Genomic DNA, 16,221 nt, shown 5'->3' with positions numbered 1-16,221 from the left:
TTCATTTGTGATTTCTTTCACTCCCACCTCATATCCCACTTCCTTAGGCCTTAGGTCTTGGACCCTTCAATACAGTTACAAACTATAATTAGAGAATTTCTAGAACACAAATCTGCCTTTCCCACTCCTCTCCATTAAATATTTTGATAGACCAGAATGTCCCTAGAATAAATTATTGAATATGCTCCAAAAATAATCAACTTTTTTCAGTTCCTAGTATCAAACATGTTCCTTCTCTTTTCAACCTTCTCACTCGCTGTCCCTTGTATTTGGATTAATTCCACACCCCATTCTTTCAGCACCCACACTCCTGTCTGACACGCCTTTCAAGATCTTTGTTCAAACTCTGCTTTCTCTAGAAATCCTTCCTTGCCACCCCAACCACAATCCTAGCAGAGAGAGGCTCTTATAGCACACAGCACTTAACTCACTTTGTTGGAAATACCACATTTTCTTCCAAGCAGTAGTCATGGTTAGAAAAATGGTTTGATTCCCAGATCCAATGTTAATGATATGAATGATCTTAGGCAAATTATCTAATCTTCTGTGGCTACTTTTTCATTGTGAAAATCAATAACACTACCTTCACAGTTGTGAAGACTTTGGCATATATTAAATGCTCAGTAAATATTGGCTATAAATCTACACACTTGTTAAAATGCTAGAAGGCTAGCACCATGTTTATTTCTGTGTCTTGTTGCCTAATACAGGGCCAGGCAGATATTAAGTGCTCAATAAATATATGACTAAATTATTTAGAGGGGACCAAATAGCCAAATCATCTATCTATGAGTTCTCTCTCTCTCTCTCTCTCTCTCTCTCTCTCTCTCTCTCTCACACACACACACACACACACACACACACACACACACACCAGAAGAAAGGGGAATAAAGAAAAGGAGAGCAAAATGTTCAACTCTTGTTATACATTTTTTTCCACTTATTTCCCCCTGTTGGTGATTTTGAAGAGTGGTCTGATAAATTCAGGTAGCATTCTAATTCCATCACAAGGCTAGCCCATTTTCAAGCAATAGTTTTTGAGAAAAGATCAGTCGTATCAGTCAGACTAGTAAACTATTATGTTAGTTACTTAACTGGTGATAGTTTTATCTCTTAAGAGAAAAAAAAAAGGTGTAGGTTCTACCCTCATGAAACTTCAGACTAACTGGCAACAGAGATATTGAATAGTAAACTAATTTATCATGCTTATTGACAGGCGCTACAATAAGAAGGTGTAGAGGAAAATATCATGCACTAAAGGGATAATATCATACTGGAACAGCATTTTATCATACAACTAGGACATAAATAATGATCTCAGCTGACCTAAGAGAGTGGCAGCTGAGATTTGAGGGAGAAGTAAGCACAAGCAAGGGAAAGGGGGCCAGAGTGAGGTAAGCACAAGAGTGACCTATCCAGGAAAAAGCCCAAGCTCAGCAAAGGCACAAAGCTACAGCAGGAAAAGTAAGTGGAGTCAGATACTGCAAGCAGATCACAGGAAGGACTTAGAACAGCAACTGCAAGGAACTGGGAAACCACTGATGGATTTTGAAAAGGAAATATTTTAATTTCCACTTCTGACAGATAACATTATTTGGAGTTAAGCTGAGTTGAGGTAAGGGCAAGATGATGTGGGTATGAAGGAGACCAATCCAATAGTACTGGTGAGGAAAGAGGCTTTCCTGCCTAAGAGTGGGGCTGTGTCTCCTGTGAAAAGAGGTGAAATCGTTGACAGATTTTTACAAGGCAGAATCAATTAAGATTTAGTAACCGATCACATCAGAAGTGAGGAAAAAGGTGTTCATAATGGTTTCTAGATTTCTGGCATAGTGGTGCCATAAACTGGGAAAGAACACAGTGAGGACAGTGGGTTGTGCTGTGATATTGACAGGTCATGAAAGGGGATAACTAGGACTATGCTAGTAAGTACAGAACACACTTAAGCACTATATGTGGTCACACAGAGCAGATAAGAGGAGTTTCCTCTCCCCAAAATGAATTTGTCTGGGCTGGTTCATAATGTGGTAGGAAAAATGCTCTCTGAAGATCTTATTAGGATAAAAGGAGCCGGTAAGAGATGCTATATAACAAATGAAGGGCTTCTCCAAAATATTTTGTTGTTGTTTTTTATTAAAATGTGTTATAGAGCACATAACAGAATAAATGGAATGACACGTGACGTTCTTTCAAACCCCGGTTAGAAAACTTTATCTGATCCAACAGTGCATCATCATGAAGAAAGAAGGAAAAATTGAGGCTTATCTTTGGGGGAAAGAGGTGAAAATTGTACATGCACAAAAACCAATTCTGGACCAACCTAAATGCCACAAACCTTTTTAGAAGAAAATACGGGTAAATAATGATCTCATGATATGATGTATTTCCTAAACAACACATAAAAGGCACAAACCATAAGACAAAAGAAAAACTGAACTCACATACATTAAAATGTAGACTTCTACCCAACAACAAAAACATCAAAAATGTGGAAAAACTGGGCTGATGATGTCAGTGGCACAGCACTTGCCTACCATGCACAAGAACCTATGTTCAACCCCCAGTACCACAAAACAAATGATTAGTAAAAATCAAAATGAATGTGAAAGAAATAGTATAAATTCAGAGAAGATTGTTGCGATATATAACAAAGGGGAATATATAAGCAATTCCTGGAAGTCAATAAGAAAAAAAACAACCTAGTCTCATAATTTTTCATTAGTTATAGTTGATTTCGAAAAAAAAAAAAAAAAGAGGCAAGCGTGTCGCACAGGGGAAGAGCAAACCATCTGCTGATACGCTACTGGCAGAGGCAGAAGAATGGGCACTTTCCCACAGGTCAGGAAGGACATAAGCAATTGCAACCTCTTCAGAGGACAACTTGTCAATATCCATTAAAAAATTTGACTTGGGAAGTGCACTTCTAGGAATTATTAAAGAGAGAAGCTTACATATGTAGAAAGATCAGTCCAGGACATTCTCTGTAATACTACTTCTATCAGGAAAATGAAAACAATTTAAAGTATCCAACAACAGGAGTTAAGTGGAAATAAATTACATAAATAAATTAGAGATAGAATGATATTCTGACAAATAACTATCACTAAGCTGTTAGGTGACAAAAATCAAGATATAGAACAGAATATTAAGAAAGGGCAGCAGGCTAGAAGGTAGAGGATGGAAAAATAATCATGCCTATATGCACAGACTATATATGCACATTTTTTTAAAAAAGTGATGAAAGATATGGTCTCTGAGGAAAAGACTGAGACTGGGACTGGGACTAGTGAGTATCCACTTCCTCCTCTCTGACCAGTCTGCAGTGCCTTAAATTTTGTTTTTAATGAGATATGTACATATTACCTTCTCAAAAGACAACATCTCCTAAGAAAATTTCATCCTTTCTCAAAAATAAAAAACAGAATAAATGATAATAAAACCATACTGAAACATCAACATGTATTTATTGACAGCTATTTATGAGGCAGAATCAACAAGACTTATTAAAAAGGTGTCCATGATGGTTTCTAGATCTGGTACAGCAATCCAGTTATATTCATAACATATCATCTATGGCTGCTTTCACATTATGCATTACTATAGAACTCATATGAGGTTTCTCTTTGGAGTAATGACAAATTAAATGTGGTATTGGATGCTCAAGTCACTGAATCGTACACTTTTACATGAGTGAACTGTATAGTATGTGAATTGTATCTACTTATTATTTGAGGTACTAAGGGATCAAACCCAGGGGATCACACATGCTAGGCATACACCAATTCCTTTGAATCATGTAAATAAAGCTGTAAACACACACACACACACACACACACACACACACACACACACATACACATACACACACAATGTTTATAGAGAAAATAGGGATTAGAAACTGTGGCCTACAAATAAAATGTGGCCCATCACTGGTTTTCTTCTTCTCCCCCAACTGGTTTTGTTTTGTTCTGAGACAAGGTTTCATTATATAGCCCAAGCTGGCCTTGAACTTGCAATCCTCATGCACCAGTCTCCTCAGTGGCTGAGATTACAGGAAAGTGCCTCTGCAGCTGGCCCACCATTGATTCATTTTTTTTTTTTTTTTGGTACCAGGGATTGAGCTCAGGGGCACTCCACCACTGAGCCATATCCCCAGCCCTTTTTATATTTTATTTAGAGACAGGGTCTCATTGAGTTGCTTAGGGCCTTGCAGTTGCTGGCTTTGAACTTGTGATCCTCCTTTCTCAGCCCCTTGAGCTGCTGGGATTACAGCGTGCCCCATCATGCCAGCAAAACTTTTTTTTGTCATTGTTGTTTTTGTGTGGTTGGTGCTGGGGATTGAACCCGCAAAGCAAGCACTCTACCAACTGAGCTACCAACATAGCCCTGATTTTTTTTTAATATTTTTTACATGGTACATGGACATAATACCTTTATTTTATTTATTTATATGTGGTGTTGAGGATGGAACCCAGTGCCTCACAAGTGCTAGGCAAGCTCGATACACTGAGCTACAACCCTAGTCCCCCTACCATTGATTTTTATAAGTAAGGATTTAATGGAAAAGTCACACCTATTATATATGATATATAGCTGTTTTCTCATTACAAAACAAACCTCTGATATCAGAAATATCTTTAAGTCATACAATTGAGTATAAAGCAGCTGCTGTAGAACAGTAAGTAAGCATATTGCTTATGATCAAAACCCACACACAATACAATGCAGTATAATTTTTATGAGTACATGCAATGGCATTAGGACATGATCTGGAAGGATAAACACAAAATGAAACTTATGTCTACAGTTACTTACAGGCAGTGGAAGGCAGACATGGATAGGGGCTGGTCAACGGGGACTTGGGCTTTATTTGTAATTTATTTGAAAATGTGTTTTATTTGTGCTAAGGAGACAGTATCCATGTATTACCTGAATATTTGGACTTTTTCTTCTTAATTTTATTTTTTTAGCGAGGCTGATGAAAGTAGAAAGTAACAAGACTAGGAAGAATAAAGAATGTGAGCTCTGATCTTCATCTTAATTTTACTATCTACTGCCAGAATTAAGTGTTCTTGATCCTACACCCACCTTTTTGTTTTTTCAATCTTTTTCCTGGCATTCCGCTTATGTTTCACCTTCATTAACTTCAGAACTGAGGTTTTCAAGTTGTATGGTGAAATGACGTGGAAGACAACTAGAAAGCAGGCACAGGCCAATGAATTTCTGGGTCTTGTAGACAATAGACTTATTTCAGGCATATAATTCCCATTTCAGGGCCCCTGGGATGTATGACTACTCCCAATCTCAGGTTTAGCCTTATCTTACTCCATGCTCATAGCCTCTGTATTCATATATTCATGTTCTTCACACAATCCTCATGAGAGCTATGGGACTTCTGACATTTTTATGCACTTCAGAATGCAAGGAAATTTGGCTAGCCTTGTAACAAAGTGCAAACTAAGAATGAAACTATGTTGTTAATGAGCAATCCAGGCCATAGAATGGCACAAGTGTAAACTGAGCTCCGATCAAGCTGTTTTATACCATAATTTATAGAGTTAATGAAGGTATAAATAATAATAAAAAAATCCATTTCTAGGAAAATCAAGCAGCTTAAGTTCAACTGGAAGAAAAAGTAAATTGATTTGGGACAGTTATTTGTTTAAAAATCCTATGGAGATGCAGTTTTTTGAAGCAAAAACATCAAATGACAAATGTAGTTTCCAACTACATATATTTATACAGAATTAGACCTCAGAAAAACCAGTCTTCTTGTAGGATACCTAGAAACTATGTATGATTCTGGAAAAGGCAAGTGCTTTACAGCAATAATAATAAAAGTAAGCATTCAAAATAAAAAGAAAGGCAAATTTTAAGACCATTAGAGCCAAGATGTTTAAAAGAAGTCTGAACTAAGGTCTCTCTGCGTAAGCAATTATCAACAGGGAAAACTTGTGCAATTCTCAGTACCTCAACCACTTCTGTTTCTGGAAACAAAAGTTAACTACACAGCTCAAGAAGTACAGCTTAGTTGAAATACCTTGAGAAAACTTGGTTGTACGTGGAAATTATACATGCAAGGAGAGGAAGTCAAACTCATCTTTTAAACAATCTGGTTTTAAACAAAACTCAGTATTTTGTTCACAAATTTTTCACAAAGAATAGGAAACGAGATGTTGAGTATTAATGAAAGAGAAGCATTAAAAATTACACACACATGTGTGTGCAGGCACACATGCACTTTTAACTTGATTTCAAGTTTCTCCATGGGGAAAAAGGTTTGCTTGTAATAAACTCACCTCCGTGTTCTAGAAATACTCGAACACATCTTTCCTTTCCTCTTGCTGCAGAGAAATGAAGCAGGGTCCAGCCATTAGCATCTCGGCCATTTGGAGAATAGCCTTGTTCTAACATCTTCCGCACTGTGTGAACATCCCCAGCGGCCACTGCAGCCTGAATCTGCAATTCTTCCTGGAGTTCAGGGTTCCTTCGACAATGGTGGTGTAACATCCTAGCGAGTCCACTTTTTACAAAGGATTCATTAGGTCACAGGGATCAGCCTTTCAGGAAGGTAGAATTTATGAAATTTAGAATAGAATATGTGGCTCCTAATACTGCATCCACAAAATATCATAGAATTATCTCCATTTGCTAAATCAGTAAACCTAAGTAACAACAGTTCATATTCCTAGTTAACATTAAGACAAAAAAGTTTCAGGAATTTCACTAAGATTACAAATGATTTTGCCAGGTATTGAACTCCTAGAACAAAACATTTCTTCTTTAGCCTTTTGAAAATTCAAAACAAGCAACATATGGGCACAAGAGCTTTATTACAGATAAAATGGGAGGTGACACCAGGCAGCTAAAAAAAGTGGGAACCACTAAAGGTGCTAAATTAGTACCTGTTTTAGGAGTTCTGATTTATGTGGTGCACCACGGAAGAGATTTAAGTTGCAAACATTTAAGGATTCTATCTTAGATCAGAGTTAGTAAATATGGAGTATCAGATGGACAATCCATGTTCTTTAAAGACTAAAGACAATTTTGAGAAGTCAAAAAAAAGAAAGAAAGAAAGAAAGAAAAATCTTTAGGCTGGTTCTTTAAAGTAAATCAATATCTTATTTTTAGCATATGGTGGAAGGTTGGGGGAAGGAAAAGTAGAATGGATTAAGTAAATTAGAGTAAAATATTTTTATTATATTTACCTTCCTTTGTCTATTTCAATTTCTTTCTATCAGTGTTTCCCAGTTTATGGTATTTGATGTATGATCTACTCCTTTCCTTTTCTGCCACATCCTTTTTGGCACTTTTCTAATTTGTTTTTCAGAAGTTTAACTTTATAAATATTCAAAGCAGAAAAATTATGATATGTTTTTAAACTCTAAGAATCTGAAAAACCTGTTAAGTACCTGTTAAAATAAAATTATTTTAAAGGAAAAGTAATACCTAGAATTTCCATAAGCTCTAGTAGGTCACAAAAGAGATATGTACTCAAACCAAATATAAAATGAGATCTTCATGCAAACAGGAACAATCCAAATTGAAATGATGAAAGGTCACATCTCATGTGTGAGTACAAAAAAGTTTTTAAGATTTTAGATATGCGTAGAAACCTAAACTCTAATAAACTTCTAGGAAGATATTCCAATTGAGCTCATTTGAAAGAATAGATTACCCTCATCTTTTAAGTAGTAATTTCCATTTCTAACAATAAAAATTAAAAATTATGTGATAAGGCCATTTAAAGACATTTTGTTCTCATATGTAGGTTAGACATTTTGAGATAATCTTGTGACCAATAATAATTTAACTTGCAAAATTTCTCCTTATAGATTATATAGTTTAAACTAAGCTTACGTTAGGTCAAACCATCATAGCTTAAGAGTACAAATACCTGATGTGATTTTATACATGGAACATTATGTTATTACATATTCATAAGTATCACTACTGTGATGTAATTTAAAAATATCAAGCTACTGCTACAAATAGCTATTTTCTCAGAGACAATAGAGAGTTCTTAATAATTTGTTATCTTAAAAAACAAGATTTTCCCCTCTGTCTCCACTTAGTTACTTCATTGATATTAAATCTGATCTTAGAAACCTTAAGGAATTAGAATTTTTGCTAATTCTCAGTGTTATAAGAGAAAATGTGGAAGATCATCAGAAAGAATTAATAGAAACTGTAACTATATGCTCAAAGCAATCATCTTTAACAGAATGTTTTGAATGGGATGATTTTCTTGGAACTTAAAGAAGGTCTGCTGTACAAGAAAAAGTCTGAAACAGTATCAAAACAAACCTGGATTTCCTTTTAGCAAGTGTTGTATGTAGTACACTACTGTTATGCCAAATTAAAAAAAAAAAGTTGAAACAGTATCAAAAATAAACTGGCATTTTCTTTCAACAAGTATATGTATATGTATAGGTATATAGGTATATGTAGTAAACATTAACAAGTATAGGTATATGTAGTAAACATTAACTAATTTATTTATTTGGTTTTTTGTTTGTTTATTGTGAGGGGTGGTAATGAGGATTGAACTCAGGGGCACTCAACCACTGAGCCACACCCCAGCCCTAATTTATATTCTAGAGACAGGATCTCACTGAGTTGCTTAGCGCCTCACTGATGCTGAGGCTGGCTTTGAACTGTGATCCTCTTGCCTCAATCTCCTCAGCTGCTGGGATTACAGGCATGTGCCACCATGCCTGGCTGATTTATTTTTTTAATTCATAATTTGTACATTTCTTTATTTAATTAATTTATTTATTTTTGGTGTTTGGAATTGAACCCAGGATGTGCTCTACCATTGAGTTAAATTCGCAGCCCCCATATGTTAGCTGATTTCAAGAAAAGTAAAAGCTAAATGGGTATCTCCCGATGTAGTATAGCTGACTGATAATCCTGATGTACCTTACCTTACAGAAGAGTGTCCCTTCTCCTGGTGTATGGATTGCCTAATAACCATTGTGCATATACAGCATTGTGGGGAGGGGTTCAGAGGGTGTCCAGGTTGCAGAGCAAAAGAGCCTTCTTAACCTAAAAATAAATAACAATCACAGGGAAATTCCTCAAAATAATAAAGAAATCATAGCTACTTGAACAGTCTACTTTTTGGTGAGCTTAAATATCCGTACTTTACCATAAATCTATACAGACAGAAAGAACTCAGAAAAACTCTTAGAAAAAATGATCTTGTCACTTAAAATATTCCTGAAGGTAGTATCAAACGTGATTTACTTCCAGACACCCACAACCCCCATGTATTTTTTTTTTTTTTTAAAGAGTAGAGAAATCATATATTTGGATTCTGGATGCAAGCACAGATTCTTCTTTTTCCTCTACTAAGAATGTATCTTCAGACATTTCATTTGAATTATTTTAACTGACACCATGAGTTACCTGCTGTGCTTTCTAAACAGGACTAAAAGGAGAAAATATGTGCACTGAATATAGAAGATGGCCAGGGTCAAAATGGAATCTATGACAACTAAAAGGTAAGGATAAATGCTGGTTCCTCATATGCTCAAGAGGTATCAACTCAATAATGTTAAAGATATTATTTCTTTATGCATACATCAAACTAGGTAAAACAGTAACAATACTTTTGCCAGCTTCCCCACATGAATTCTAAAACAAACAAACAAACAAACAAAAAAACCTCTCACTACAACTAAAAGAAAAGGGATCTTTCTCAATGTCAAGTGAATACTAGGTCTGTAAATTCCATTCAGGTTAAAAACACATGCAAAGTGACTTACACAAACAACAAGAGAATCACTTTAGGAATTTTGTATTGGAAGAACCAGCACCCCTTTCCATGACAACACCCTCTATCACTTAAATCTTCAGATAAGGGAAAGGCCAGGCTACCTGGCAACCTGACAAGCTGTAGGGAAAAAGTAGAAGTTGTAGGTACTGCTGGCTGCATGCTAGAATTTTCACCAATCCAAATTAGATAGACCACTCCTGCATTTTGCTCTTTTCATACCTGATTCTTTCTTGTCAAACTTTTCCAAGGAGGGCAAAGACTGCTAGCTTTCACTGGGAAATAAAATCTAATATTCTATCTTATTGTTTCTAAATAAATGAAGTAGACATGATAAGAGCACCTTTACACAAGGCAAAGTGTAAATAATGTGGAACAATCCTTATAGAAATGACTAAGTCTAAAGCTAGGGTAGGAAATATACAAGATGAGCCTGGAGCATCTTGTAGTACTAAAAGGAATGTGCGCGACGAAAAAAACTCACCAATGGACTAAGTTGAGAGAACAAAGGAACCAAATGAAAGAGCTTTCAATGGCCAAAGATGAAACAACTGGAGCAAGGAAATACATCAACAGTACTGAATTATAACCCAAAATATAAAATAAATCCCAGTGAGTACATATTGAAATAAATAACTGGACAAATAAAGAGAAATACAATTCCTGTTCAGAGTTCCAAATAACACGTGTACTAGTACCCACTTGAGAAGGTAACAAATATATATTAACATAGGTATCAACAGCAGAAATTGGCTACAGAATATATGGGGAACATTGTATTATCTTTCTAATTTTTCTAAGTTATGCTAAAATAAAGTATTTTAAAAATGCAAATCAATTATTTCCAATGATGTGCCTCACACATTTCCACATATGACCTGTGATCATTAATGACATTTACATGTCAGAAATGAATATCACTGGACACCTTATTTCTAAGTGTGTCCTAGCAGCCCCTGCTCCCAAAAGTAGAAAAGATCCAACATGGCTTCAAGCCCATAAGAATCCTTGTGGTTTTTACTGGCTTCTAAATAGCCATCACTACTACCATGGAGGTGGGTAGACATGATGGGGAGGAGGCCATGACAGCTGAGAGGTTGAGGAAAATATGAAATACTATTTATTTATAATATCAGAAAAGACTGGATATTAAAATATGAAGTGACTAAATTATTTCTCCCCATAAAAAAAGATGTATGAACATTAGTAACTTATGATAATTTCATATAAGTTACTTCAATCAAACAAATGAATGTCTGCTGAATGCCTGAGATGGCCAGCATGGTGTTAGGCCTTGGCCATAGATATCAGCTCTAGAGAGTATTTTAATAGAGAGTTCTGCATAATTAAAGTGATTTTTTTTAATCCTAGAAATTTTAGGATTGTTTTTCTCTTTTCTGATAAAACAAAGCACTATAAATTTAAATTTAAATCAAAGCACTCCTTATATATATCTGGTACATCACTCTTTATACGGAAAAACACATACAACTATGTACACATGATCCCTGTCAGTTGCACCATTTTAAATTATGGAAGGCATTAATTTATCACCAAAAATCCCAATAGTTCAAAGCATCAGACAATTTCCTTTGGTTTACTGATGAGAGCTGCACCTAATAGGGTATGGCTACTCATGTATGTATAAATAAAGAATAAAAAAAGACCAAAGAACTTAAAAGTGAATACTGTATTCACTGGTAAAAATGCCTATTACAAACCATCAAGGAAATCCAAAGGTGAGAATGGAGAAGAGCCTATTTCCCCTCAGGGAGTACCTGTTTAAAAATCTGAAAGCTCATGGAAGTCACCTATCAAAAAAAAGGAATATGGCAAAAAAGACAATTTTTAAAATAACATAATTCAGTTTAAGACTATCTTGATGACTTGGACTCAGGAACTAAGATCCTCTAAGGATACAATCTTTAGAAATTCCATTCTAAGTCAGAATAAAGCAAAAAGTAAACAAATGCTGAATACTGTAGAAGTATGTATCAAAGTGAACCATTTCCATAATATGTATCACTTTTATATGCAGTTTTATTGCTCAAAGTTAACACTGTGTTTAAATTTTGCTAACTCATCTTTTCCTCTCTACATGGGGTCAAAAGAAAACAAACTTGGGTTCCCAAGGTTTTATACTATTTAATCATATTAGAAATTACAAGTTCAGAAATTAAGATAAATTACCGCTTAATTTCCATATAGATGTCAAGTGAACTTCATTTAGTAAAACCAAAACTTCTTGCTTCACATATTTAAAAGAAAATATGTGATATGATAGTGAAATATAAAATACCCACAAAACTAAACATTTTAAAAAACCTCTACAAAATTATAAAATCTTCATAAAGTTTGACCATATTTCTCTAATTTCCTTTGGTATAATGACTAGACCTTAGTGGCTTTTTGCATATTATTTTCACTAAAAGTTCACACGTTTTTTGATTAAGTGATACAAATTAGAACTGTCTTCATGATTTCACACAAACTAGAAACAAGCTAACAGCTTACTACTCAAAAAAAGAAATAAGCATTTCCTTGCAGAGTAAGCAAAGATAGAAGCTAGTAAGGAAATAAAATCAACAACTTCAAGGATTTTGGCTCTAAGGGGGAAAAATATTCTACTAGTGGCTCATAAGACCTAAGAGGAAAGATGGATGCAGAAACACTCCAAGGCCCAATCAAAGCATACAACCTGGTTGAAATGCATGTTAATGAGCTCAACTTAGTGATTAAGAGCCTGGAACCCACCCAAAAGGGGAGGTGTTATTTTAAAATCACTCAACATAGCACTGTGTTTGTGTTCCTAAACAAATATAAGGGTATTCATAGTTCCTCCAAATTACTGGGCCTGTGAATAACACAGGGATTTATCATCATGTACAATGTATCTATGATTCACTTAAGTTTCAGCAGAAAACCCAATACTTTTCACATAGTGCAGATGAGGCAATAAAGGAATTTTAAAGTTCACTTATCCAACTCAACTCAAAGCTTAAATCACAAGTATTAAAAATGATGCTATCTTATTCTATTAACCCATGTATGCCAATACAATCTTTGCAGCCTCACGTATCAGTGCCTAGAAAGTCTTCAAGAAAGGAGACAAGTGTTATACTGTGGACTGCTTTCACTTGAGAATGAATTGAGAAGCTGAAAGTCAAATAGTAGATACAACATGAACTTTAACTGACTTTAGGATTTTTAGAAGTAGCATATGCCTCTAAGTCACCAAAGTTAAATATGAACAAAATAAATAATTGTCAATGTGTAATCCACAGTATTTTCAAGAGGCATCACTGAATAGCTTCAATTAAAATCAATTATTCTCTTCTATGTGATTATAAATATATTATTTGGTGACCAAATAAATCAGATGAGTTTGTTTTCAAAATGATGTGTCTGGCAAAAGAATGAACATAAAGTTGGCAGCCAGACTGAAAAAAATATAAATGACCTAAATGGCCATGTTGCAAGTAAATACCCAAATTAAATATTTTAAATGTTTGGCATAACCTAGATCAAATACTCTCCATCATGCTAATAATATTCTCTAATCTTAGAAAAATGATTAAAAGCTGAGCAGATCCATGATATTATTTAAGCAATGAGAATGAACTGGTGGGAAACATGGGGAAAGCAATGCCCTCTTTTCATAAGTTTTTGACAAGTTACAGACTTCCCCTCTCTTACCATCTCAGGTAATGGAGAAAGCCCTCAGAAATGAAAACTCACTAGGATTAAATCCAAAGCAGAAAAAATATTTCACCAAGAAGGGTTAAATAGAAAATATATACTTCATATGAATCTTTAAATCATATCTCAAATATTTAGCCTTTTTTTTAGATTCTAAAGTAATCTTTAGGTATCTCTGTTTACTTCCATATTTAAATAATAAAAAGCAGCATTTAACTTTATATGCCTAGCTTTTACTGAAATGATCAATTAGCCTTGATTCCTACATACATATATAAAGATCTACCTAAACTTTCACCATAGAACAGTCACTGGTAGATGCTATTTCTAATTGTATTCAGAAAATAGTCTTGACATCCAGTTCCAGATCTCAAGAATATCCAGATCCCTTAAAAGTATCTTTAGTTATATCTGGAGAATTAGTAGAATCATATGGAAAGCAGAAACTCCAGTGGAACAAAGTAAAAAAAAATCATCTGTTATTTTAAGTACTTTTTCACACCAAAAAATCCTTACACAATCTGAGATATTAAAAAAAAAAAAAATCCTGAGGTTAACAAGTCACTTTATACCCTTGCTAGTAGATGCTAGAAAAGTCATTCACTTGGCTGATTTCTGAATTAGCCTTTATAAAATTTCTGTGCTCATATGCTCTCGTTAGGAATTATATTCATGTCCTAAACTTACCTTTAATGCATTTTCAGAGGCAGCATCAAAATAGGCAGCAGAAATGTGACCACATGAATTAGATGCTTAAATTTTTATCTAGCAAATTCTCTGTAAGAGTTTTGAAATGAGAAAACTGATTTATGAAGAGGGCCAAAATTAAGCCCCAGATATCTAAACACACCAAAATATCCTTTATTTTTGTATTCCTGACTGTAAAATGATTGTTAACAAAACATTGTGTAAATTTTTGTTTGTCTAAAACATCTGTGATGTAACAAATATCTCTTTGTAAAAATTTTGGTGTCTATCCATATTTGTCATACACAAATGTGGGAAAACCTAGAGTTAATCACATGTAAATGCTTCAGGAGCTAATACTGTTTTCATTCTATTCACATTTTAAAAGTAAATATATCCACTTTTTACTATTGAAAAAAAATCAGAGTATTTTTGAAACTTAACAAATTTCAAGCCAATAGTTTACCCTCCCCTACCAGACTGTCAGGTGAGGTAATGAAAAGATTTTCTGACAGAGGTACAGAAAAGGTGACAGAAGTAGCAAAGGGGGTGGGGGTAAGTAAATTGTGGTTTAATTAAAAAGCAGAGTCTTTCAGAATTAACAAGCAATTAACATGAAATTGAAGAATTCCTATGAGAGTAAGGAAGGTGGGAGAGCTACAAAAAGGTCTCAAAGCCTCAGAGCAAATGGCACAGTGTATCAAAGGATAAAATGCAAAACATGGAAACTCACTGAATGGAGAGGAAAAGGAAAATACGTTTCTAGAGTAGAGAAGTTATTAAAACGTTAAGGATCAGGCCCTGCAGTGTTTTTGTTTTTGCTAGGAAACTGGGGTCTAGGAAAGGATGCATCCCCAAGCAACCGCCCTGAAAATAATGCACTGCCTAATGAGGTAGGGGCCAGGAATAAACAATGGGGGAGGGGAGGTCTGGCTCATTACCTTTATGGAAGATGCTGGTCAGAGGTACTCTGCCTGCTGCTTCTCTAGAGAGTGGACAGACCCCCTTCCTGCTCTCGAGTGTCCTCCGGTCAGTTCACACCTGGAAAACGGAAACCAGTGAGTGGTGCAGTGCCCCAGGGGCGAAGAGAAAAGGGTTCTAAGAAAGAGGGAGCAAAGGAAAAAGCTAGAAAGTGGCAAAGGGCAGGCAGGCAGAAACAGTGATTTTTCCTTCTTCCCAGACCTCTAGGTAGCCCCCTTCCCTTCGGAGGAGGTAACTGACTTTACCTGTTTCCTCAGCTGCTGCTTCTCTTCCTTCTTTCAGCCTCCTCCACACTCACCAACTTCTCCATTGAAGAAACACCCCAGGCAGGGCCGGACACGGGTGTTCCCGATCCTCCTAGGTGCCTCACGGCCCTGGCCCGGAGAGCATCCAGATAGCCGAGTAGGGTAGGGGTGGCTGTCCTGGCCTCCGGGCAGCTTCGGGACAGGGGTGCAGGGAGGAAGTCCCGGCTCGAGGATTGGGGGGGACAGCCCCGGTCCAGGGGCTCGGAGCAGGGGGGCTGTCGCGCTCCGGGCCAGAGGCTTCCAGCTACGGAGGGACTCAGGAGGTCTCGGGACAGCGAGGTCCTAGGTCGTACAGAGTCCGAAGTGCCAGCAGCCGGGTCTCCGGACAGGGGGCTTTCGGGATGCACTTTGCACTGGGCCACCCCCGCCCCCTCCCTCCAGCACTTTGGGGTCACTGGGATGGGACCAATCCTTCAGCAGCCAATCAGCGGCCGCACTAGAGCCTGAGCCCTGAGCCGTAAACCAGGTCCGGGGTGGGAGGGGGTGGGGGGTGGGGGCGACTTGGTTGGTTGGTTGCTTCCTTCTCCCCTCCTTTCCCCAGCAGCCCCCACCCCCTATCTGCCGTAAAGCTGCTTGCGGATTCGCGACAGTTAGGAGAGGCGTGTCGATCGGAGCTAACACTCGTCTCTGATTGGTCTCACTCACTTCCCCTCGGCTTCCCCGCGGAGGCTTCCAAGGCTCCGCCCCTGGCAGAGGGACTCGAAGTGGTTGCTAAGAGACACTGTACACCGAATGGTGGCTGTGCGCATGCGGGAGGAGTGGATTAGCGTATAC

At 36.6% G+C, this 16,221-nt stretch overlaps 1 protein-coding gene across 2 annotated transcripts in view; it reads right to left on the bottom strand.

Moving 5' to 3' along the window:
• The window catches only part of Asb7 (ankyrin repeat and SOCS box containing 7), a 39,469-nt gene extending 23,562 nt beyond the window's left edge, over nucleotides 1-15,907 (bottom strand). The window contains exons 1-4 of one of the 2 annotated variants that reach the window (XM_026394726.2): nucleotides 15,388-15,907; nucleotides 15,103-15,202; nucleotides 8,925-9,045; nucleotides 6,297-6,557 (exon numbers count right to left, since the gene is read on the bottom strand). In XM_026394726.2, coding sequence (XP_026250511.1) covers nucleotides 6,297-6,507 — 211 coding nt within the window. In that variant the 5' untranslated portion in view covers nucleotides 6,508-6,557; nucleotides 8,925-9,045; nucleotides 15,103-15,202; nucleotides 15,388-15,907. Of the gene's footprint in view, nucleotides 1-5,085; nucleotides 5,192-6,296; nucleotides 6,558-8,924; nucleotides 9,046-15,102; nucleotides 15,203-15,387 lie in introns of those variants that run through there. The other variant, XM_026394728.2, reaches the window with a different exon arrangement.
• Between the last annotated feature and the right edge of the window lie 314 nt (nucleotides 15,908-16,221).

This window comes from Urocitellus parryii, chromosome 6 (assembly GCF_045843805.1).
Source record: "Urocitellus parryii isolate mUroPar1 chromosome 6, mUroPar1.hap1, whole genome shotgun sequence".
Lineage (NCBI taxonomy): Eukaryota > Metazoa > Chordata > Mammalia > Rodentia > Sciuridae > Urocitellus > Urocitellus parryii.
The sequence above is the reverse complement of the archived record's forward strand: the minus strand, read 5'-3'. Positions and strand labels throughout refer to the sequence as shown.